At 50.2% G+C, this 25,442-nt stretch overlaps 1 protein-coding gene across 2 annotated transcripts; it reads right to left on the bottom strand.

Annotated features, from left to right (window-relative positions):
- Positions 1–1,202: 1,202 nt before the first annotated feature.
- On the bottom strand, positions 1,203–23,979 carry FBP1 (fructose-bisphosphatase 1). 2 transcript variants are annotated; one of them, XM_084898985.1, is made up of 8 exons: positions 23,806–23,979; positions 23,371–23,664; positions 14,164–14,326; positions 11,979–12,071; positions 6,960–7,100; positions 4,113–4,250; positions 3,023–3,142; positions 1,203–1,443 (listed from the first exon to the last, which is right to left on the bottom strand). In XM_084898985.1, exons 2-8 carry the CDS (start codon positions 23,538–23,540, stop codon positions 1,252–1,254), a joined length of 1,017 nt encoding a protein of 338 aa, XP_084755111.1. In that variant the 5' UTR covers positions 23,541–23,664; positions 23,806–23,979; the 3' UTR covers positions 1,203–1,251. The 2 variants fall into 2 exon arrangements, with proteins under 2 accessions (XP_084755111.1, XP_084755112.1); XM_084898986.1 differs by lacking the exon at positions 23,806–23,979 and having other exon boundaries at positions 23,371–23,695.
- Between the last annotated feature and the right edge of the window lie 1,463 nt (positions 23,980–25,442).

Below are 25,442 nucleotides of genomic sequence, written 5' to 3'. Positions count from 1 at the left end.
TGCGGGAGGCAGCCAATTGATGTGTCTTTTTGACATTGATGTTTCTCTTTCTTCCTCCTCCTCCTCCTCTCAAAAAAAAAAAAAAAATCAATGGAAAAATTATTCTTGGGTAAGGATTAACAACAAAAAAAGGGAGCAGGATTTACACAAAAAAAAGTTTTTCTCAAGTTCCCAAGTAAAAACAAACAATTTTTATAAAATCAAGAGCTTAACTTGTAAAGTTGCTGTACACCTGAAACAAATACAAAAAATAATTAAATGTAAACTGTAATTGAAACATTTTTAAAAATGAAAGAAACTAGAACTCAACAAAATCCACCAGTGATTCCTAAAACCTGGTATAATTTGCCATGATCTTGGCAATTCTAGTCCAGAAAGAACCAGGGCCAGCTAAGGGGAGTAAATGTTTACACAAAGAGTCTAGTAAGAAATTCACTTTCTTGCAACAATATTATTATTTCCATAAATTTTGCTTTTAACGATGATTCTTCTTCTTTATAGTAATTAGATCTTTAAAAGTCACCACCAGTAATGATATAAACTTTCACTTATGACTTAGATAATTATGTGCATGTATGGGAGGCCAAGAGGCTGTAGACAGGCACCATCTCAAACTCCTCACCTCTCCAGCCCCCGGAGGTATAAACAGCCTTGCTGGGGTCAGGTCTGCACAGACAACACATTAGGAGAAGCAGTAGGCTGACTCCAAGGGTAGCGCCCAGACTGTCTAGGTCCATCTGAACTCTTTGGCTCACTGGCTGGAGACCTGGGGCAGGTGACCTCACCTCTCTGTCCTCCACATGATGTCATGGTAAAATGAGTTATTCGTAGCACCTAATTCATTAGGTTGCTGTGAAGATTAAATGAGTTACCTAATGTTATATGCATTGACTGTTACTATTACTTTTACTATTATTTCACACAAAGCAATGAAGACATTTTAGGAAAAGGAAAAATATGTTTATTTCTCCTCTATCTATTCAAAATATATCTTGATCACCAGTAGCATTATACAGATAGCATTTTGGTTAGGTGGCACCAGGTGCATTACACAGCACTTGATGGTGGAGATACCTGTGCTTTCTATTTGTGCTACCTAGGAATGCAGAATGCAGTCAGAATGGCGTGGCACTGTGCGAGGTAAAAGTCCAGATAAAAGGCGTTTTTTTGTTTGTTTGTTTTGTTTTGTTTTGTGTGTGTGGTTTTATTTGTTTGTTTGTTGTTGTTTTTTTTGAGGGCAAGGTCAGCTCTTCATTTGGGAGCATGCTTCTTATATATCTCCAAGAACTCAGTCACATCTTCAGGGGACCCCAAGATGACTGGCGCCCTCTGGTGGATGTCAGTGGGAACGATGTCCAGTATAGCTTCCTTCCCAGTGGTAGCCAATCCTCCAGCCTTCTCGATGACATAGGCCATTGGGTTACCTTCGTACAGCAGTCTCAGCTGGAAAACAAGAGCCCAGAGCTGCGTCTTCACACCAGAAAGTATTTCATAGAAAGAGGATTTATTCCACAGCAAAACAGCGCAGGGCTGGTGGAAGTTTCCAAGGTCACTGAGACTCTCCCTTTCCTTCTAGGAGGTTGTAAACCCCCTCCCCGCGCCGCCCCCCGCCCACACGCACCTCAAGGCTGCATATAAGACCAATGGTTAAGTCAGCCATTTGGTTAATTAAGCCGTTCATCAAGCCAGAGGCAGGAATAGACTGCTCGATGCGAATATGAGACAGCACCTGGGCTCGGGGCTGAATGACATATTGGCAGAACTGGCGGTTCCCTGCTCTTTACGGCACGGCGACTGGGCCTAATGAGGGATTCCTTGTGTTTTGGATGGAGCTTTGCCTATTCCAAAAGCATAAAAAGAATTCATGGTTGTGTCTGGCTGCAGACATCTGGAAAGCAGGCCGGCTCCTCCAAACAGTATGATATTGTTTGCAGCTCTATACACATTCCTTTTATAATTCTCCCAAGGCTTGCGGGCTGGGATTTACTATATTATAAGGCTTGGCATTTATTTTTAAATATTAACTTTTTTATTGTACGTGTTTTCATGCAGTCGCCTACAGAGCAGACAGCTCCTTGCAGGTGTTTCCTGCCTCTATTTCCATACAGGTGTCATGGCCAAGTTTGCAAAACCGAAAAGAAAAAAAAGAAAAAAAAAAAAGAAAAAAAAAAAGAAGGAACCTCAGTATTTCTGTTAAAAAACAATTTTGGGGGCATTAGGGAAAAGTGCTATTAAGCAGCTATTCACATAGGCGGGGCAGGGTGCCCGGGGGCTGTGGCAGGAGTGGTGTTTTCCGTGAACACAATGTCTCCAGTGAGGCGGACACCATGTGCAGTAAACAGAGACCTGAACACAGATTTCTATCTTAAAGGGGTATGTCCCTATTCCTTCTCTCAGATTTAAAAAAAAAAAAAAAAAAAAAGACTGTCAGGAAGAAACAAAGGACGGTACTTGGGAAGGCAGCACAGTCCCTCTGTGCAGCAGACGTGTGGCCACCAGCCGGCGGGGCCGCACAGCCCCCCAGCCACGCACACGCCTCGGGCAGTAACCGGGGCAGTTGTGTAATGGCTCACCCACCGCTTCCGGGAGGAGCTTTCCTTCCCTAGAAAGGCACCCCTTTCCAGGCAGCTAATGGCCACTTGTTAGTTATTGCTATTTAATGCCCTTTGAACGCAATCAAAGAAAACCTCCCTTTGGAACGAGGATTTGATTTGCGGCCTCGGTGATGGGGCCGGACTGGTTCATTTCTCTCCGTGAGTGGAATTTATTTTGCTCGAGCCACACCGCGTGCCCACTGGAAGAGCCAGCACTTCCAGCCGCTCCCGACCAGACCACCATCACTGCTCGTTAGCAGCAGAAGGGCTCTGCAGACCCTGCCTGACGTCAGCCAGGACCACCTGCATCCAGACCAGAATCCGCCGCGGACATGGTGGGCATCCCACGGCAGAAGCTCGCCGCCATCCCAACCTTTCCTTCTTCTTCCCGAGTCAGACAAAGCCCTGCTCCTCGGGGGCCGGCTTACCTTTCCTTTGGGGCTCTTCCTGTTGGCGGGGTACAGGAAGATCCCGCCGTACACCAGGGTGCGGTGCACATCGGCCACCATGGAGCCCACGTACCTGGAGCCGTAGGGGGCTGAGTTATCCTGCAGGGCGAAGAGCAGCGATCACGAGGGGTGCAGAAAAGGAAGGAAGGGAGCCCTCCGAGTCCTCTACCCTGATTTGACTCGACGGTTGTTTAGTGAGCACCCACAAGGTGCGTGTAGAGGGAACGGGGTGAGGATCCTGTTCCCCAGGAGCAGAAAGTGGAGCAATGGGGACCGCCTCTCCTCCGTTTCCCAGCAGGCCCCGCTGCCCTCAGACCCCAGGACGCTGCTGTTGGTGTGAGCTATGGGGTTGGGGCAGGCATCACACCAACGGTACCGGGTAGCAGAACCTTGCAGGGTAAGAAGGATTTTGCAGAGCTAAGGGCGGGGGGTTTTCGTCTTGTGGGAAGGGACGTACACACCTAACCAGGCAGAGAAGCAAAGGCTGTCCACGGGGTGGGGGCGGGAAGGGAGCAGGAGAGGAAGCCAAGGTGGGTGGAAGGAGAGATGATGGAGCGGGAGAGAGAGCCCGGCCAGTTCCGAGGGCCCCCAGTGCCATGCTGACCACCTGTCAGCTTACTCATCAGGACACAGCAGGCATCGAAGGCACGTGACGAGAGTGTGGCAAAGCTGGGCACCCCCGCCCAGAACCAGCTCTGCAGCCAGCCATTTCTCTCTCCAAGCTCAGGGATGTGTAACGGAGAGACACGGAGAAGGGCACCCTGACCTTGAGGTGACTGACAGACCCCAGTCAGACGCCATGGGGCAGGTCCTGGGTGCTAGAGCCACGTTTTGTACCATCTGGGATCGGGAGCCCCAGAAGTGAAACATGCTTCATGGCCCTGGGCTCATGCAGCCAGCGGCCCAGCTACCCTGACTGTGTGCTGCCAGGGGAACGCGGAGAGGCTGGAACAGACCTCCCGGTTCTGACGTCCCCGGTACCTGGGCGGGAACCTCACAGGGGAAGCCAAGCTGCTCATGTCCCTGCCCGCAGCCCGCACATTCCTGCCTCGCTCAGGTCCTCACTCACCGGGGGGAACTTCTTCCTCTGGACGTACTCGGTGACCGCGGGCTCGAAGTCCTTGGCGTAGCCCTCGTTGAGGCTGTAGATGTTCCCTTTCTTTTTGATCTTCACATCCTTGTCCACCAGAATGAACTCGCCGATGGCCTGTGAGGAGGACAGGAGAGGGGCGATGAGCCTCCGGCCTGTGTGAGGGCGGGCTCCGTGCGGGAGGGGCCTGCGGTCACACCCATGCACCAGCACAAGGAGCCTGGCTTTTGCTTCCCGGGTTTTTCTTCCTGAGGGATGACTGACATAACACTGAGTTAGTTTCCGGGGCACAGCGCAGGGTTCCCTATCTGTACACATCGCGGGAGGACCGCCAGCCCAGGGAGCGCCTGGCCCTGGGACGCCCATGCCTCAGGATGTGCATGCCTTCTGGGGAAACATGTCATTTAAGTGACAGTGGTGCGGACAGGAGGTGGGCCTCAGGAGGGACAGACAGCCCAGTGACGCCCGCGTGCTCAGGGACGGTGTTCCCTTTTGTGTGCGGCTGTAGGAGAGAGCAGAGCCCGGGTCTTAAGGCACAGCACGTGGGACGGCAGCGGCCTTTGCTCAGGGAGCTCAGTGCTTCTCAGAGCCCAGCCCACAGGCCCGGCGCTCAGCCGGCCCCTCGGAGCTCAGGCTCTGCTCAGGACGCAGTGGGGAGGGCAAGCACCAGCAGCTCCCGCGGCTCCGGACTGAGGCTCTCTGGACTCCTGCGTGTCACTGAGAGGGTGATTGGGGTGCTGCTCCTCTGGGGAGGGGGTGCTCCCTGGAGGCAAGAGTTAAAAGCAGGGAGGACCCATCAACACCTCTCCCCCCATTTATTCCCACAGTGAAGACTGGTTCCCAGGGGGATGGAGCATGTGAGACTAGAGAGAGGGGGCGGGGCCGGAGGAAGGGTGAGGAGAGAAAAGAGACTGGCATGGACAGTGGACACTGTGTGTGATTCTTTTTTCTTATATGCTTTTTGGTATTTCTAGCTATTTTGGCCACAAATATGTAGGAATATTTTTGTGGTCAGAAAACTAAGTAAATAAATAAATATCTCAAAAAAAAAAAAAAAAAGATGAAAAGTCTGGGACATGAAGCCACTGCACAGCAGGCACCACACAGCTCACTCAGCCATGCTTTGCCAACCCCCTCCCTCCACACCTGCGCTGCGTGCACGCCAGACAAGAGACGGGAAAGCTTTTTGAAGGTTAAGTTCCTGATGAGCTAAGAATGCAAACATAGCTTTTCAGCAGAAACCCTCAGCCTGTGTGTGCAGCGAGCCAAAAGGAAAAGGAAAGGCTAGACCCGTCGGAGGCTCAGCCGGCAGCGGGCTGGCCAGATCCCAGGTCCCGGAGGCAGCCGGCAGGGGGACAGGGCAGTCCTTCCAAACACCGTCTGAGGAGGGCAAAGGGCCATCAACTACACAGACGCTCACTCCCAGAGACACGGGCTGCAATCTGGAAACAAGAAGAGATGCATTTTTCCTGACGCGCCCACCAGCACAGGTAGCAGAGAGGGTGTGCGGAAGCCGGAGGGTCTGGGAGCTGGCACATCAGCAATTTCAGAAACGGTGCCCCAGCCCCGGCTCCCCATGACCTGTGCTCTGGTTCTGCCACTGTTTTCCCCGAGGTCACCTCGCCTGAGACTTAATCTGGTGCTGATTCCCCGCCCTTGTTTATTTATTAAGCGCCAGTACCTCCAGGGACAAAGTGCAGTTGCGCAAGAGTGTAGGGGGCAAAGGCGCCTGCACCCCGGTTTATCCGCCTGCCGAAGGCCAACCCCAGGGCCTCAGGAGCAGCCGCCGCTCCCCGGATCCCAGCCAGCTGCTGTCCTTGTGTTCCGTCCGTCAGCAAAAAGCACCAAATCAACAACATGCTTTGCTGATGTCATCCAAGGACGTTTCCAAACGCGAAAGGTGTTATAAACCCAATTCTCTTCCCCGTGGGACACGGGGCCAGTCGCCTAATGAACATGCTGACCTGGTAAAGGCTGTTCTGTACCCAGTACTGGATTTCGTGGCACCAGATGTTTGAAAAGGTCTCTTCCCCTAATTCATCTGCTCTGTCGAAACTGCCACCTAACTCCATAGGTAAATAACCCCAATTCATGGACAGGTAGGACTTATGCACAAATCAAAGCTGCCAGTGAGTGTCTCTCCATGGCACCTGGGCTCCTCTGCAGAAGGTAGCTGTTCTCTATGAGGGGGGCCGAATGACCTCCCTTCCTTCTTCCCCTGCACGCCCCGAGGTCTCAGAGCCCTGGCAGGACTGCGGAGGCTGGGCCCAGCGCGCCTGTGCGTGCACAGCAGACACGTTCAGGCGGGCTGCCCGTCCACTGAGGAAATGAGTGATGAATGCAATGGGGTTCTACAGGCCATCCAGAGGCCCCATCTGGTCCATAAGTGCGTTTTAGTTGGCTAGCATGGTGTTTTAACCCAAACCATCTCACTAAACACACACCACCGTGTTTCCTAAACACCGACACCTGTCCAGCTCACCACTGAGGCTTTCTGGGGGCCCAGCACCCCGGCCTGGCTCCGCAGCACGCTCTGCTCACTCACAGGGCCTGCCTGGCTCCGATGGACACTGGAGCCAGTTGAATTATGTCTGTTCCGAAGATTTCATCTTGGAACTAAGGCCCTCTTTTTTGCTCTGGACAGACATTAACCCTCACCTCAATCATCTCCTCCTGACGCACATGTGGTCTTCCTCTGCGCCCCCACCTCTGTCCCTCCGAGGACATCTCCCACCTCTGTGCACCCCAGTCCATGCCCACACATGTAACTGACACGGCCACGGGCCAGGCACCTGCCCCGCCACCCGAGCCCCCGGGCTCTCTCACCGGGTCCAGCATGAAGCAGTTGACCCCACAGGCCATGGCCAGCACCAGCATGGTGGCACTGCCATAGAGGGCGTAGCCGGCTGCCACCAGGTTCCGGCCCGGCTGCAGGGCGTCCTTCTCGGAAGGCTCATCGGTAGAGTTCTAGGACAAGAAAGAAAACAAAACACATTTTTGTTCTGCTTTGCGGTTCTTTTTTTCTTTTCTTTTCTTTTTTTTCAGTTCAACCATTAGCAAGATGCATTAGCAAGATGCTTTCTTAATGAAAGGGCATTTTCTTGGACGGACCCTCCTTGAGGACAGTGATGTCCTGATTCTATTCCCATGGCAGCCTTCCCACAAGCCCCAGACTTCCTGCAGCTGGGCCCTTCTTCCCAATTACCACCCTCCTCCCATTTTACTAATTCGATATTCCCTCATTTCTCCATTTTCACTTTCAAAAAAGAGCATGCCTTCTTGCCAGCTCCCACTAATTTAATCTTATTATGGGCATCGATGTCTTTCACCTGCCTCCTCCGTCTTTCTTTAAACCAATTAGGCCTGGGCTGCGGGGCCGCAAGTCTGCTGAGGACATCAATTCCACCAGTTCTTGCCAGTCGCAGCCCATCCCCCAGGGAGCAATGCGGTCCGCATCATCACACACCAAAGAGACTCTCAGGAATAGGGGGGGACTTAGAAAATCCCTCCAGAGCCAGGACCGAGCAGGGCAGATGCTTCTGGTTTTTGAGCATGACCCACGGTCAGAAACACTGGTGCCGTCACGAACCAGTATCAACACACACCCACACGCACACACAACTGCAGGAATGAGACGGAACAATCTGACACTTAGACCATGACATGCACTCTAATCTCTTCTTTTTTTCATGAAGAACACAGCCCGCTGGGTCACGTGGCCGACAGTTTGCCTAAGATGGAGGGGTGAAACCCTCTCTGAAAGAGGCGGCTCCCAATGAATGGATGGCTAGCCGATGATCACCATCTCATCAACACTTGATTGGCTTCTTCCTTCCTCAAAGAAGCCCAAACAAAGCTTTCAGCTTGAATAGTCTCTACTTGAATTTAAACAGAAATGAAAATGGGCAATTTCTGCCCATGTTATTTATTCCTTTCCCAGCCAAGAGATGCCAGCAGTTGAGGGGAAGAACTACTAATGTACAAGGAAGAACTGCTAAAACCATTTCTTCCCAATTTCCCTTCATCCCCACAACTGTGTTTTGTTTATTTTTCTTGGTGTTTTGTTTTGTGGGTTGCTTTTTGTTGTTGTTGTTTGTTTTTTTTTGTTTTTTTTAAATTTCAGAGAGGAAGGGACAGATGGGAGAGAATCATTGATCCTGGGGATTGAGCTGGAAACCCAGGCATGTGCCCTGACCAGAATCTAACTGTGACCGCATGTGGTTCATTGGTCAAAGCTCAACCACTAAGCCACACAGGCCAGGCCCTGAGCCCCTGAGCACTAATGTCACTCGATAGTCAAGGTGGTTGGTTGGCTGGGTTGTGTCAATACAGACTAAACACAGTATAGAAAGTTTGAGTTTTTCCTAACTCCTAACATTGCCAGTGCATGGTCCTGAGAAAGGAACAGCTTCCTTCGAAGCCAGTGACAGAGGACAGACTCAGGCCTCAAACCACCCTCTAACACGGCCGCTTAAGACTACCCGCCAGTGCAGCAGGAAACCAGACAACGGGAATATGGGAACTAATGGGCTGACTGGGAGCTGCTGGAGGCTCCCAGTAATCAGTTCTCCACCAGTAAGAGTTCCCCAGAGATCCCACCTTGCCCAGCGCCGTCCATCTCTGCCTGTGGGGAGGGTGCAAGAGGAAGCAGAATTTCCCTGAAATACTGTGGCCAAACAATCCTGCCCTGTGACGTCTTTGCCTGAAGGAAGAAATGGCAGCACTATCTATGACCCACATACTCACAAGAAACAGAAAAGAATGCCATCGAATCGCGGACTTGGGGGAATTCTTTCCTAGCCTGCCCCCTTCCCAATGCAGGGCTCCCTCCTGGAACCCCCAGTAGGAGGCGCCACATTCCCAGGCGGTGCGCAGGGCCATGTGCTTAAAGAGCCTGGCAAAAGTAGAAAGCCTCAAGACCCTGCCTTTGTCTGTGCCGCCCTGGCCACCACCTGCTATGGATATGGGTTTCCTTTATTCCATCCATCCATAAGGACTTTTTATTTTTCTTGGTGTTTTGTTTTGTGGGTTGCTTTTTGTTGTTGTTGTTTGTTTGTTTTTTGTTTTTTTAAATTTCAGAGTGGAAGGGACAGATGGAGATTCAAGAGATTCTGGAGATTTGGGATTCTGGAGATTCAAGGTGGTAGACGGGAAAGTCGAGTGTGGCAGGAGGGTGTGGTGGCTGTCATGTCACCAGATGGCTGTCCTTCAGGGGCTGCCAGACCCTCCTTCGAAAGTCTTACAGGGCCTTTGGCAGAGTCCCCCCATAACATAGCCAACACCGCTTACCTACGACTGCAGCAGGAAGCCTCACAGGCAAAGCATGTGTGAGACGGCGCCCTGCCTCCAGGAGTTTGTAATCTGTACTGCGGATGGGTTGGTTTGCCTGGCCAGCGCCCATCGCCATCCCACTGACAACTTCCTCTTAATCTTCCTTCGGATGCCGCCTCCCTCCCTCTCAGCTCCAGGGGTGGGCACATTCAGGCAAACATTCTGACTGTGATGGTGTCCAACACCTCAGGAGAGTTATACTCCTCTGGGTGTCCCCAGCCGGAAGCTGGGTGACCCCTCCTGAGGGGCAGCAGCAGGCAATGCCTAGGACACTAGCCAGTGGCCAGCAAACTGCGGCTCGTAAGCGCAGTTTGCTACTCTGTTGACTGAGTTTGCTGACCACTGGGATAGGGGCTTAATCACAAGGAACAACAACAGCCTGCAATTATTGGAATTGAGAGTCTAGGTCGGTGGTCGGCAAACTCATTAGTCAACAGAGTGGCAAACCGGGGCTTACGAGCCGCAGTTTGCCGACCACGGACCTAGCCCACCAGCCCTTGGAGATCCCTTTGGAGCCTGTTTCCCGGCAGTGGTGGGCCGGGCCTGATGCTGCTGCGGTTCCTGTTACAGATGCTGTTTGCTGACAGGCGCCCAGAGAGCTGAATGCTAGCCCGGAGCCATCCGTGCAGAAAGCAGGAGAGGCACCTTTGTAGCATCAGGCACATCCATGTTTATGCCCCGAGGCCCTCAAATGGCTTTAAATAATCAACAAGGCTTTGGAAAACTGAAATGGCAAAGGCAGCACCCCACTCATATTTGTTTTCAGTCTTTGAAGAGTCACACCACGTTTACTGAGAAGGGTGTGGAGATTCATGTTGAGTGTATCGTCCTTCATTCATGCTGCTGTTGCAAGCTGGTTTGATTTTTTTAGTTGACAGTCAGTGTCTCTGTTTTCTAATTTTATCTGGTTTTCTTCAAGGCATCTTTATTTGGGGGTTGAGGTGGAGACTGGAGCTGGCAAACATTTGCGCTGCTTAGTTTGGGTTGAGTCACTAACCAGCAGTCTTGCTTCACAGGAAGACTTTTGCTACAAACCTCTCTTGCTAGTTTGCAGATAAGATGGTCTGCCTCCCTGTCTGTAACAGGCATGGTACATTCCATGTTGACTTGGAAAATAGATAAATTCTTGCCTTGACCTTCCTGCTTTGAGCATTAGAACCTGTTACTCAAATCGATTAGCTGTATAAGATGATGTCTCTGCCTCAAGGAGTTCACAATCTGTACAAATGCAGAAGGGGTGTTTTGTCCCTCTCGCTGAGACAAAAGCAAAAACACTTAATGACCAAAGAGAACTGTCCTGTGGTGTCCTGATTTCCACATGTTTGAAAGGAAATTATACGCAATGTTAGGCAACAAGTCCCTTTGAACAATAAAGTGCAAATGGGCCTCATTACTTAAACTATGGCCTCCGTACGCTACAATATGAGCGTGGGGAGAAGCCTCTCCAGCCACCTGCCCATTAAGATAAAGTGATTCAGATGCAAGGGCATCTGTGAGGTTTTATTTCTAAATTAAACAATATGGGCTGAGTTATGGGAACTAGATTATTTAAAGGACATTGCAAATTATAAACATGAAAACATATTTCAGATTTCGTGTTTTACGATGTGCCACAGGTATTCATTCTATTTTATTTATATACTTTTGTGCTCTTCCGCCACCACGGCATGTACACACACACACACACACACACACACACACACACACACGGCACTGAAAGAAAAAGAAAGAAAGAGAGAGGCAGGCTCTGGAGGTAGTGACCTGCCCAGGTACACAGGTAGAAGACCCCGGCAGTGTGCAGCCAACTCTGTCCATAAGTGGACAGGCAGTAAGCACTGTAGGTTTTATGTCATTAAGTATCACAATCGCTGAGCCCTGCCAGGGCATCATGGAACCCACCAAAAGCATCATGTAAACGTATGAGTTGACCACATGCCATTAAAACTTCATTTAGGGACAGTGACAATGAAATTCACATAAATGTTATGGGCTATGAAATATTACTTTAGTTTTTTCCCCCCCCCAGAATATATATATTTCTTAATGCAGAAGGGTTATTCTTGCTCAGAGGCCATACAAATCAGGTAATTGGCTGAATTTGGCTCTGGGGAGAGTCAAAGTTTGCAAAGCCCTGATGTAGAAGATTTCAAGGTCAATTCTGACATATATGCTCTCATTGTTGTCACACTCACAATTCTCAGCTCACATAGTATCACCATTGTAACTACCCTCTACTGTCCCTTTATTTTTAATTTCATTTTCTATTATAAAGAAAGCATGGTACGGTTAAGAGTAAACTATTTTTCTCTTCCTACTTGCACAGTACTACATTTTCTAACAACTTAATGGATCTTTACTATGTATCAAATGCTGAAAAAGTCAGAATTCAAGACATAAACCTTAAAGTTTCATGACATACAGTCTGGTTGCTCCACCAGTAGTGAAACAGGACTGGATGCTAGACCTTAACTTTCCTCTGGGTCCCCAACCAGGGGCTTATACGTCACCTCTTACCTTTCTGTAGATGCCAAAAATGGTTCCAATGGACACAAGGCAATCGATGTTGGAGGATCCATCAAGGGGATCAAAACAGACCACATATTTACCCTGGACAACAAAAAATGGAAGTAAACTCTACTTTAAAAACAAACACAGTATAACAAAATAGAAATATACACTAAGGGGATTAAAAAAAATGGGAATCTAGGGGAAAGTTTAAGAAATGTGAATCTTATTTGTACTCTGTCATGGAAGCTATGAGTGGCATGCAAAATGCAAACGACAACAATGAATATACATAATCATATGACTACTATTGTACCAAAACATCATTAGGCAGAGAAAACACAACTTAGAACGGGAGGCATAGATGAAGGTAATAGAATATAGATAAGTAAGTCTTAATTTCCTACATCATTGATATAGCTGAATCATAATGTTGGCTTGAGTTTCCTGGCAGCCAGAGGAAGAGAAGCAAGGTTAGTCATTTATTTCTTGTTGTTCATTAGGGATATATACATAATTCCTTAAGTGAAGCTAAAGGAATTAGCTGCAATCAAGTCTTTAAGAACCTTGTTGTGCAGTTCTTACAGATGACACTGGGTTACAGTGCACAGAGCCCTCAAGGATATCCCAACTGCCATGAAGGGGATGTCAGTGGTGTGCTGGAGCCGCCTGGTTGCTAGTCTCAAGAGTGAGTTGTACACATCTCTTCCCAACTCTGCCTTCAGGGATGTCACGTTGGTAGTTTAAAATCAACTATGAGGGAGTATTTACAAAGGTGGTATTGGCTATTCCTGCAAATCAGAGACTTTTTCAAAACAGAACCAATTTATCAGCACTCCATAGGAGATTTTCGATATCCAGATTAGCTACTTTAAGATGTGGTTTCTAAGTTCTGCATCAAATTAAGACAAGTCGCTCATTCCCTGACCACTTGCTCTTAAATCACTCTGGTTGATGCAGGAGACACTGTTATCTGGAAAACGGGAACATGCCTATTAGAAAAGCACATGGTAGTCAGAGAAGTTGGGCCGACTGGTAGAGAACATTGAACAACAAATTCAATTCACATGCCTGAAAGGCCAAGTACTTTGAGAAGCCCAACAGAGAATATGAACTTTGAATCCAACATATAATATACTTTAGGGATAATATAAAATAAATTAATCAGATATAGCTCCCTACACTCTTCAAAATGTAAAGACCTGTTATCAGGAAGCCTCTCTAAGTTCATCTTCTGATTGCTTTTTTCTAACTCTACTCTTTCATGTCCCCGATTCATCTCAAACAGGGAAAGACGGCAACTCCATGGAACTGCACTCCTCATTTCAAGTTTTTTGGTTTTTTTTAATTATTATATAATTGTTTTGTTCTATAAAAGCTGGATATACTCTTTCCATTCCCTTTTTGAACCCCTACAGTGGGCCAGGCGTTATGCTAGATGCTGGTATACAGAGAAGAATATAATTCATTCTCCTCCCTCAATAAACAATTAGATCAATAGGATTCCAAACATAAATCAGCGACAGGAATTGGGAGCATTTTACATTGGCAGAAGAATTGGAGTGTGAGGGTAAGAATTTGGTGGATGAAGATGAAGCAAAAGTTGTTGTTAATCGTAGCCAGACTTTGAAGAGCCTTGAACATGACAATGAAAAGTTAGGAATGGAGTTGAATATGAGTATATATGCATCTCTCCCATGTCTGAGTCCACTGGAGGATAGATAATGGCATTGCCTATGGTGGTAGAGGGGACAGGTGGGGACGAGTTGAGAGATGCTAGTGAGGATGAATCTGTGAAATGATGACTCATGGTTCAGGAGGAATCTAGGGTGATTCCTAGGAATCCAGCGTGGCTGAGCGATTGGAGTCATTTATGAAGGTAGAGAGAAAAATGGTGACATTAAAACCCTGGATGATAGCCAAAACCGGTTTGGCTCAGTGGATAGAGCATCAGCCTGTGGACTGAAAGGTTCCGGGTTCGATTCCGGTCAAGGGCATGTACCTTGGTTGCGGGCACATCCCCAGTGGGGGGTGTGCAAGAGGCAGCTGATCGATGATTCTCTCTCATCGATGTTTCTAACTCTCTATCCCTCTCTCTTCCTCTCTGTAAAAAATCAATAAAATATATTTAAAAACAAAAACAAAACAAAACAAAACAAAAAAAACACCCTGGATGGTGAAAGTTCAGACCCACCCTTTTCTCAGGTTCTATAATGATGGCTTGTTTATCTTCTTCCGACACCAGGACGCAGGTGGCGAAGGATGCCCGCAACACGTTGATGACCATGTCATTGGAGAGGACGTCCAGCTTCTTCACTTGGTCACCCGTCACGTTGGTAGAGCCAGCAATCCCATAGCTAGAGGGAAGACAAGCCACAAAAAGACAAGCCATGGCCACCAGAACACGTAAATGCATGTAAACCACTGAACATGGCATGTAGGAGGATTTAGAAGAAAGGAAAGAAGGTTTAGAAGAACAAGAAGCATGATCGTCCCTGTACATGGACGTTCCTTCCTGGAGGGGAGGAAAACCATCACTCACCTGTCTGGTACCTGCACGGTACCCGGCACACCTGGTGTGAAATCTGTGTTTCTCGAGCCTTCCCCCTCCCCCTCATTATGGCCTCTAAGGAACCTTTTTCGGTTGTTTTCTCTAATCACACTCTCCCATGAAATACTAATTTTAATACTAAAGACATGGTACATATCTGTTTATGCACTGTCTGCAAAGCTGTGTTTTATACACAGAAAGATTGATTTTTCACCCCCCGCCCCAAGACTGGTTTTTACCCCTGAATGTATGGCTGGTGCTTAAAGACAGCGAGCAAGGAAACCTGGGTGGGAGGGTCCTGAGATGTGAGCGAAGCCCAGGGAGTCCCTGGTTTTATAGCTGAAAACATCCTAAAAGGAAAGATATGGACTGGTCCCCTCTCATTGCCTAGAGGCAGGTGGAAGCTGCCGAGACAGCAGAGGGCTTGTCCAAGCCGGAGCAGCGGAGCAGAGGTGGCAAGCCCACGGGAACCCCAGGCCAGGCTCTCTCAGTGGCACCCCACTGCCACTGGCAGGAGTCCTAAGGGTTGGGGGGAGGGGGAGAGGTAGGGGAGGGAGGCTTGAAAGTCTGCAGTTTCTACCTTATTTTCAAGGTACTTGCAGGCAGTAAGTGTGGAATTCCCAGAATCCCAGTGGCTTGTCCAAAATGCAGCCTCGTTTGCCAGAAGAGACTGGAGGGTGTTCCTTGCCTGGGATTGGATGGGAACACCGGCAGGAGGGGATGTTCTTTTTTTTTTTTTTTTAAATATATTTTATTGATTTTACACAGAGAGGAATTGAGGGGGACAGAGAGTTAGAAACATCGATGAGAGAAAATCATCGATCAGTTGCCTCTTGCACACCCCCTACTGGGGATGTGCCCGCAACCAAGGTACATGCCCTTGACCGGAATTGAACCCGGGACCTTTCAGTCCACAGGCCGACGCTCTATCCACTGAGCGAAACCGGTCCCAGCAGGAGGGGATGTTCTAAAGGAAGGGAGCCCAGAACAAGATAGTGGCTGGGTGTGGGGCAGGAAGAGCAGGGGCGTGGAACACACCTCTAATGAGCTGGGAGCAGGGGCTCAGGGCCCAGCTGCACTTTGGTCAGTGTTCTGGGAGCACTCACTGGGAACGGACTGTCCTGGCACCTACCACCTCAGCTCCCCAAAATGCATTTGTCTAAGCATAACTGCCATTTCTCTGGCTGGACAAATCTGCCAGGCATCATCCAAACCCTAGCGTCTCATCCGGCCTGCCTCTCCGGGAGGGAACTCCAGGGGTCTCATCATCCCACTGCCCGTGTTTCTTAGAGACACAGGCTCAGCTGCAGGTCAGGGGTCCTTTGGTCTCTAACCCACGAAATGAGATGGGATGAAAAGAGAAGAAGCAGGAGGGCTGACGGAAGAGATGCTGTTTGTCCAGGTGGGCGAGGGACTGATGCCGGGCCCCTGAGCCTTTTGTTCTCACGCCACAGACCCTCTTTCTCATCCCAACTGCAGGCCAACGCTGGTGGAGAAAGAGGCAGCCAAATTCTGGGTGGAGCTGGAGGGCGTGGCAGGGCCCACCCACTGAAATACATGTCCCTCACTGGCCTACTGGCACCAAGCAGCTCTCCTTCCTTGCCAGAGGTTTCCATGGTTACAGTCACCGCTGATTCCGGAAGGCTAGCGCTGATGGAAAGATCCTGGGCATCATGACAGAGACCTGGCTGCCTCCGGCTCTGGAGCCCTGGCCTCGCTGAGCCTCCTGTTTGCTTTGCCCATGGAAGCCATGCTCCCTCCTCCGGGAGGTGTTAGAGGACCGCAGGGGTAACGTACATGAGGCGCCAATGTTCATCCCGAGCTTGCTCCCTACCGGGCGCTCTCATTAGGGCTGTAGATGCGGGGAGAGGAGTGGGGTCTCGGCGATGCCCGATGCCGGGGCTTCATCCACATAATGCTGGCACTGTTGCTTATCCTTTCCTTCCAGAAGGAGGAGGACAGAGGGCATGTTTCTTCTCAATGCCCCAGCTTCCAGTGCATAGCAGGCCCTCAATAAATACATGCTGGCCCTGGCCAGGTGGCCCCATACATTAAAAAAAGGTTGTGGGTTCAATTCCCTCTCAGGGTGCATGCAGGAGACAACCAATCAATGCTTCTCTCTCACATCGATTTCTCTCTCTCTCCACACCCCCCACCCCGTCTTCCTCTTTCTCTAAAATCAATAAAAACATATCCCTGGGTGAAGATTATAAAATAATAAATAAATAATAATAAGTAACACATTTATGCTTGCTGATGTATGAATGGCATTCACTGAGAAGAGAAATTGCCTGAAGGAATGAGTGCAAGAGTGACCAACTTCTAAACTAAGGCCACCCCCTCTCAGCAGTGGCAGGGGAAGCCACCTGCACTGTCCCAGGGACAGGCGCACTGGGTCAGCTCCAGGGAGGGCTGGGAGGCTGGGGCAGAGGGTCAGCAGGCATGTGACAGAATGTTCACACTGGCCCACGCTCAGCCAGCCCAGGGATCTCGCTCAGCAAGACGGGCAAAGGCTAGTCATCTCCTAGAGTAGCTGTTTGAGTGTCCATTTACTCCACAAGTATTTATTGGATACCTAGTGTGTCCTGAGTACAGAACAAGACGGATGATATCACTGGCCTCATTAAGCTTATATTCCACTAAGACAAACAAGAAACAAGTAAGTAATTTTGTGTAGGGAGCGGCTCTAGGGTCAAGCCTCAGGCTGACCTGTAGCAGGGCCACAAACAAGTCCCAGCCTAGAGGGCAGAGCTCTCTCAGCATTATTAAGCCTGACCTTGTAGCTCTCCCTAATCCTTCCTAAGCAGCTAATGGGCTGTGGGAGGTGCAGCAAGTGTTGCCAAAACAAGAACATTTGCATACATGTTAATCCACCTTTGTTTTAATCAGACTATAAAATAAAGCATGGGCTTTGCAGGCTGGGTCTTTTGTGTCCTCATCCAGGCAAGGGAGATCCACTGAGCCCCAGCTGTATTCTCTTGTCTGTCTTTTCTTCAATCCTTCACCCTTGGCTGCACTGACACTGGCGTGGCACAATTTTGAATGAATGAGTCAATGTTGGATGGTGACCAGTGCTCTAATAAGATGAAATGAGATGCCTGGGGGACAGGGGGTGGATTGGCCGGTCAAGGAAGGTCTCATTGCAAAGGGGCCACTTGAGCTAAATGATACCAGGCACCAAATGACCCATCACAGACAACTGTCCAGTCCTCAGGTTCCACCTTCCTGAAGGTTATGTAGTCACCCCACCCTTCCTTCTCTTTCACTTCCCCCAGAATTGAGGGTTCCCTTTTAGCCGGAAGAACCCTTCTTCAATATTCTCCAGTTGCTTGTAAAGAATAACATTAAAAAACTATGGAGGTTGATTATTCTGGGCCCCTCCAACCTAAAATCCAGGCACTTCATAATTTTTCTAGAACATCTCATGGGAAGGGTCCCTGGTAAAACTCGGTGTTAGAGGAGTCTTTGGGAAAGAGATTTTAAGGTAGAAAAAGAGTTCAGGAGCATGAGCTCCCAGCCTGCCGTGTTGGCAGCAAGAGTATCTGAGTTTACACACATCGCCAGGTGGTCTTCCATCCGGATCTCAGCTCACAGGGGTGTCTGTGGCTGGCGCTTCACACACAGCCCTGCACTGCTGCTCAGGCACGAGGCGCGCCCTGGGCTCTCCCCACCCGCCTCAAGGGGCCCTCAGGGGGCAGCAGGGTGCTTCCACAGGTCAGTGAAAGGTCAGAAGCAGGCACGGTTCTGATGACTTTGACAATGGAAAAGGCCCTCAGAAATATCCTCTCAGAACTAAGCCGCTGAAGAACATATGGAATTTATTTTCTACACAAGTTTTCAGAACCCCCTTTGGAAACAGTAAATGCCTGCATTCTGATCAACCCTCATTCCTCAAAGGACCGGTGAACAAGAGCCGTCACCATACAGCGCAACTGCCACTCGGAGGAGCAGTGTGACTACAGAATGGAGAGGAGACCTGGGCCTCAGCTCCCGGCGACACAGCCCCCTCCTTTGCTGGGCCGCTAACCAGGGCTTAGAAAATGAGTCGGCTGACTTCCAGGCAGACTCACGGAGAGCCCAGCGGGTCAGGAGGGCCGGCCTGGTTGGGAAGGAGCTTCCCTCCGCCACTGTGCACAGGAGAGCCTGGCACCACAGAGCCTCAGTGGGCCGTGAGCGATGCCTCTCACACACTGCCCGGCTCATTCTTAGATCAGTCCCCAATGTGCTGCTCCCTGGGGCCAGAATCAGTCAGCAAATGAGGCTGCAAGAATGTGGGGAAATCATCACACAACTCTGTCAAAAAAGCCGTCCAGGGGCCAGCTCTGCCTTACCATCCATAGCGAAAGAGAAACAACTCAAAAGGTTGGAGAAAAGGGTTGACCCAGCAAGCTGCAAAGCTCTAGGCTTAGCTCCAGCCCCGCTCATGCAGAAGAGTCAGGAGCAGTTGGGTGTTGAGCAAGCAGGGCCAGGGACCTTAGTTATGACTGAGCCAGGGACTTGATCTGCTGAGGAAGCTTTTCCAAAATGCAAGTCATCATGAAGAGGACGAATCAGCACGGGCTTTTTCCCATGGGCAGGGACTCAGCCCACTGGGGTCCAAATCCCAGCCCCGCCCACCACATGCTGAGCAACCCCGGCCAGGTCACCTCACCAGTAACTTGGCATTCAGTACATCTACAACCCAGTGTTCCGAGAGAGGCCTTGAATGCGTCCATCTAGGTAAAGGGCGAGAACGGAGCCTGGCAAGTGAGCAAGAGGTGTTCTGGTCCTATGCCCATCCCTAACTCCCCAGGCAGGCATACAGCCACCCAAGGCGGGTCCTAATCCGGCCTTGCCCTCTTGCTGATTGCATATCGGGGTGGCTCAGCTTCCTGGTGGATTGTTCCTTTCCAGACTTTGTAAGTATAAGGGCTTAAGTGCGTGATGCACCTGGTTCACAGCAGCCCAGTGGCAGCCACCATTGTCCTTAATGGAGCCCCCAGGCACCTACTAGGTAAATGCTGATGGATGAGGGGGCAGAAACCAAGGAACCGAGGCCTCTAAACCAGTTTCACAGGCAGCTCCTGGCAACTGTGTCACAGGTAACTGGCAGCAGAAGAAAGTGCTCCAAGTTCAACACTTCACTCCCATTTCATTCAAAGTAGCTGTCTCTGCAGCCAATCCACTGGGTTGGAGGTGGGGAGGGGGCCGTCCTGACAGGGTTAAGCCCTTGTAGTGGTTCCTTTTTAAACCCGCAGAGACACAAAAGTTCTCTTTCTGGAGGTTGAGAAGCAAATGTTGATTGGAAAATTTGTCTAATATATATTCTTTTACTGAAAACCTCATTGAAAACCTAAAAAACTGCAAGTCATTTTAATTCATATGGTGGGGAACTCCTTATAAGAATAGATTAATTTGGCCAGTTTTTAATATCCTTAGAATTATGTAAGTATTAACACTGTTTTATATTTATTTTTTAAATATATTTTATTGATTTTTTTACAGAGAGGAAGAGAGAGGGATAGAGAGTTAGAAACATCGATGAGAGAGAATCATCAATCAGCTGCCTATTGCACACCCGCCACAGGGGATGTGCCCACAACCAAGGTACATGCCCTTGACCGGAATCAAACCTGGGACCTTTCAGTCCGCAGGTCGACACTCTATCCACTGAGCTATACCGGTTTTGGCTGTATTAACACTGTTTTAAATTGGCATGTGGTTTCTGGAAGGGACTGAGCCATTGCGCAGCCATGGTCTGTGATTCGGGATATCTGAAGCAGAAGGACTGGAGGCAGGGCCACACTTAGGGAAGAATGCTCAGAAGCTCCCGGATTTGCTAGCTCCAGACCTTCTCCCCCTGAGGTCCACATGACAGCACGGCTGCGGGAAGCCCTCTCCACAGCACACAAAGCACCAGGGGAAAGCCTCATTCTCAGAGCACCCAACGGATGCTTATCCAATCCTCATCACTCAAGTCCAAGATGACACTGACTTGTTACAAATTGATTTCAAGGTAAATGACCAACTGTTCACCCAGCTGGGAACGTCCAAGGGTCAGACCAGAAGCACGCTGAAGGAGAGACATCAACCAGAGCAGCTTTTAAAGGTCACAGTCCCCGGGCTTGGCCGGAGTTCATGGGGCCAAAGTGGGCAAATAGGGTGGAGGTGGCTGTGCTTCTGGTGTGAAAAGGGAGTCACAATTCTGTTGAGAAGCTAACTCAAGAAGCATAACATAAATCTGAGAAAGTCTGCAAGGGGTTCATTTCACAAGCTCTGCAAATTTGAAGATAAATGGAAGCATGTATTAGCTGACCTGTAATTCCAAAATTAAAACTGAAGTTATTAATCATTTTCTTCCACTCGTCATTCTGGGTCCATGCCCTTCCAGGGGAAGTCTTCAGCACTAACCAGCTATTTGCCTGCGCACGGCTTTTTCATCAGGACATCAAAGCCAGTAAGGAATGTAATCTGGAACCCTGATTTGCGATCTTGTCATACTGCTGCCTCCCTGACCACATCATACTGAGGCAGCAAACTCTTATTTTCCCACACAAGCACTCAGTGTTTATTCTGCACCTCCCGGTCCACCGCCCACATGACGAGGGTGGATCCCTCTTCCAGGAATGCTGTTTGAAAGAATCAAAGACAGGTGAAATGCGCTAACATAGGGGAAGAGTAAAATGGCGATAAATTTGTGCAATGGAATACTAGGCAACAGTTAAAAGGAAGGAGGCGGATTTATATGTCCTGCCATTGAAGGATGATCTTTACATATTGTTGAATGATGAAAGTAAACTGTTGAAGAATATGTTAACTATAATCCCATTTCATTTGCTATTTACATATGGATGCATGTAAATATATATTCATGTATAAACTTATATGAGTATAAATACGCATCGGAGAAAATAACCTGTAAATTATATAAATATAACTTAAAATAAATGGAGACCACCCCAGAGATTGGATAGAGGTGGGTTTCACCTTTTTCTTTACCTTGTTGCATGGTTTAAATTTTTGTCAATGAGTGCATCTTATTAAGTAGGCTATAATGATAACAATAGCAATCTTTTTTAAACCTGGCATTCACTACTATTTAGTCTAAACAAATATATGTATTTCACACAGTGAAATTACTAGAACACAGTGTACATGTTCTGTACCCGAAGCTACACTGTGTTCTAGTAAAAAGCCTGCTCAGTTTGGCCAGAGTCAGAGAGGCAGTCTATTAAAAAAAGAACTGGTGTTGCCTCGGAAGTGGGGGGTAGTCTTATACAGCGAATATAGGCCTAAACCTAAGTTTTAACTGTAAAATTAGGGGGTCGTCTTATACGCCGGAAAATACGGTATCCTTTGACCAGATCCCAGCATCTGAGGTTTCATCGAAGGTGGGAAATATACACCTCAAAGCAGATCTTGCATTTTCAAGCTCCTTTTAAAATAATTCAGGAAATGACAGGTACTCTTTTTAAAGAAGGCCTCTCATCCTCAAAGACAAGTACAGCTATGAGGCCCCCTCTATTTGTTGTAAATTAAATCTGAAGCAAGATTTTAATTGAATGTATTTCCGAAAGCAAATACTCCTTAGAAATGTACTATTAAGAGGAGCCATAAGTGAAATAGTGGCAGAGTCTCACCCTTCCTAACATACTGTCCCAGTCCTCTCCTGGCCGGGCCATCCCTGCTTGACTTCTGAAAATATGGGTGACCACACTTTTTTATTTTATTTTATTTTATTAGATTCATTTTAAATTTTTTTCTTTATTGATTAAAGTATCACATATTTGTCCTCATCCCCCCATTCCCATCCCAAACCCCTCCCCACCCATTCCCCCATCCCCCTGTTGTCCATGACCACTGGTTAGGCTTATATGCATGCACACAAGTCCTTTGGTTGATCTCTCCCCCTTACCCCCACCCTCCCCTACCTTCCTAAATTCCTTTCTTAAGAGTCAGCAATCCCTGCTGTGGGACCAGAGCCAAACAGTTGCAGGGGCCATGCTCTCTCGGGTCAGCTAAGAACATCGTGCACACAATGTTTGTAGTGTCCCTGGACGAATGGAATATTAGGAAGAGTGGGGGCAATCTGAAAACCCAGGTACTCTGACCAGCTGAATACAGAATACTCGTGTACACCAGAGTAAACCACAGAGTGTTTGTGTCACTTACAAAAGCCTCACAAGCAGGTGCCCTTTGAACCCCATGCCCTGTGATTCCTTTGCCACACACAGGTGATCTGCAGAACAGCAACCTGGGCACCACTGAAGAACTTCCTAACATGCGGGTCTCAGGCCTCCCGGCCTGCTGCCCCTCCGCACCCAGCATTGCTGCTCCTGGGCGCTCTGCTGCAGGCTTCCTGCCAGGGTGATACTTGAGTCTGAACCCAACTTGAGCTGAACCCAACTTGAGATCCCAAATCCGAAGGGCGTGAAGGAGGTAAAGAAGAGATAGGGAAAAGAAGGCTCGGTGCCGCACTTTCCTGAGTGAGGCTGGACGTGTAGGGCCAGCAGGCCAGGTGCCCACCCGCCAGCCACTTCCACCAGGAGGAAGCTGACAGGGGTGCCAAGCAAGGCAGGGGGCTCAGCCCGTGAGAGGGCTGCAGGATGGCGGCAGGTGTGGCTGGGGTGACAGGCCCCCGCGTGGGCACCTCCAAGCTCAAGAGAAGGGGAACCAGGCCTTGGGTGCCAACCTCAAGGGAGGGAGCGGGAGAGGGAGGAAAGGAGGAAGAGAACGCGGCCAGGCCAGCCTCCCAGCTCAGACAGACACAGGCTGCCAGCAGGAGGGCTAGCCTGGGACCAGACATCAGATGGTCAGCACATTCCCAGCTGACAGACAGACAGACAGACAGGCCGCGGGAGGCTGACTCACAGGTGCGCGATGCCCGCCTTGCGCACGGCCGTGGAGATGGCCTTGACCGCGGTGCAGAGCGCGTTGAGCAGCTGGGTCATCTCGCCGGTGCCGCGGGCCTTCCTGCCCTCCTCCATGACGAAGCGGGTCAGGGTGACGATGTTGGTGTCGAAGGTCGACTGGTCCGTCATGCTGGGGCCGGCTGTGCTGCTGGAGGCGGACAGGCAGGAGGGCGCAGGGCGCGGGGAGCGGAGCCTCTGAGGGCGGCTGGGTGCTGAGCCTGACTGGCCTCGGGAGCTCCGGCCGTGAGTGCGGCTGCCGGGCCGGGGACACCTATAGGTGCCGTCCGCCCCGCCCCGGGCACACCTCCGCCCGCCCCGCCCGCTGGGGCCCCGCCAGCTCCGTCCCCTTCGGGCCGATCCTCCGGGCACGCCCTCCCCGCCGCTTCTCGCCCACCTGCTCCCGCCCGCACCTCCGCTTCCTCCTCTGTGCGCCCGCCTCCCCGCCCTCTGAGGACGCCGCAGAGCCACCCCAGGGCCGCCTCAGGCCCTGCAAGGCCTGCCCAGAGGTGCAGCCAGGATCCCCGCAGGGAGCGGAAGTTCAGGAGGTTACACAACCCGCGGGCAGGTCACCGCGAGGCCGAGCTCCCTCCCCGGCCGCCCGCCCCTGCTCCGCCCCGCCCCGTCCTCCCCGCTGCGCCGGCCTCTGGAGGGATTCCCCCTTCAGCCTGTGGTGGCCCATGTGTGGATCCTTAATTCAGCCCGCAGTGCTGCCCCTAAGCGAGTGCACACACTGAGTCCTAGGACAACAGGGAGCACCTGCTACGCATCAGTGCCTGGCTCTGGGGAGAGGACTGAACAAAACCCACACAACCATGCCTTACTTTGTTTCTAATCCTCCCGGAGCATACTTTCCCGTTGGTTTTTAGGGAGCATAGCAAAGAGAAGGAAAGACAGAAACATCCATGTGAGAGAAATCCATCGATTGGGTGCCTACTGCAGGAGGCCAGACCAGAGCCTGGCCAGGAAGGAGCCTGCAACCCAGGTACTTGCCTTTGCCAGAAATCCAACCCAGGACCCTTTGGTCCACAGGCCTGTGCTCTATCCAGAGCCAAACCGGCTTGGAAGACCTTACACTTTAGCAGAGAGACGGAAACTAAATGACAGAGGAGGAAGTTAGGTGAACCCTGGGTGCATGGAGAAGGAAACAGGGAATGTGCGGAGGGGTGTTCACTACTGGGGTCAGGACTCAGGTCACTGAGAAAGTGACATTTGAGCCAAGAGCTAAAGGGAGTGAGGGAGGCAGGAGCAGTGGGGAGGGGAGGAGCACTCTTCTCCTGGGAGAGAAAAGCCAGAGGAGCTGGGGCTGGAGGGGAGAGAGTGTGGCCGAGGAATGAGGAATGGTCTGGAGACAGGGGAGCTGGAGCAGAGCTAGCCAGGGGGAAACAGGAGATAAATGGGGGGGGGGGGGGGGAGGGGGGGGGGATAGGAGGAGGCTAGGAGGGCCCAGTGAGAGAGTTTGAGTTCCACTGGGAGGAACCTTAAGGCTGCCGAGAGATGGTGATCCAGGGAGGAGAGATGGTGATCCAGGGGGGAGAGATGGTGATCCAGGGGGGAGAGATGGTGATCCAGGGAGGAGAGATGGTGATCCAGGGAGGAGGAGAGATGGTGATCCAGGGGGGAGAGATGGTGATCCAGGGAGGAGGGATGGTGATCCCGGGAGGCGGCAGGGGGAATGGGCAGAATTGGTTGGATTCTGGCCCGGAGGCCCCGCTGGCAGGTTAATTGGAGCCTGAGCACCTGGGAAGGTGGAGTGGCCCTCAACTAGGGAGACCAGGCGGGGAGTGCGTTATGGGGAGGGTGGGAGGTGAGGGATTCATTAGGGGATACACTACGTTAGTGTAGAGAGCCACCGGAGCAGGCACCTGAACATTCTTTTAATTCTTATCAGCCCGAGGGCACTGGCAGAATCCTGTTATCAGTACTGATTTCTTATCTTTATCCCTGTGCTTGGGATGAGGAACAAATAGGATCTTGTCTTACCCAGATCTTGATATGTTAAATCTTGTACCAAAAATGAGGAGCTTACCCAGA

The sequence above is a fragment of the Pipistrellus hanaki genome, assembly GCF_964339955.1.
Source record: "Pipistrellus hanaki genome assembly, chromosome: 11".
Classification (NCBI taxonomy): domain Eukaryota; kingdom Metazoa; phylum Chordata; class Mammalia; order Chiroptera; family Vespertilionidae; genus Pipistrellus; species Pipistrellus hanaki.
This window is presented reverse-complemented; position numbering and strand designations above follow the sequence as displayed.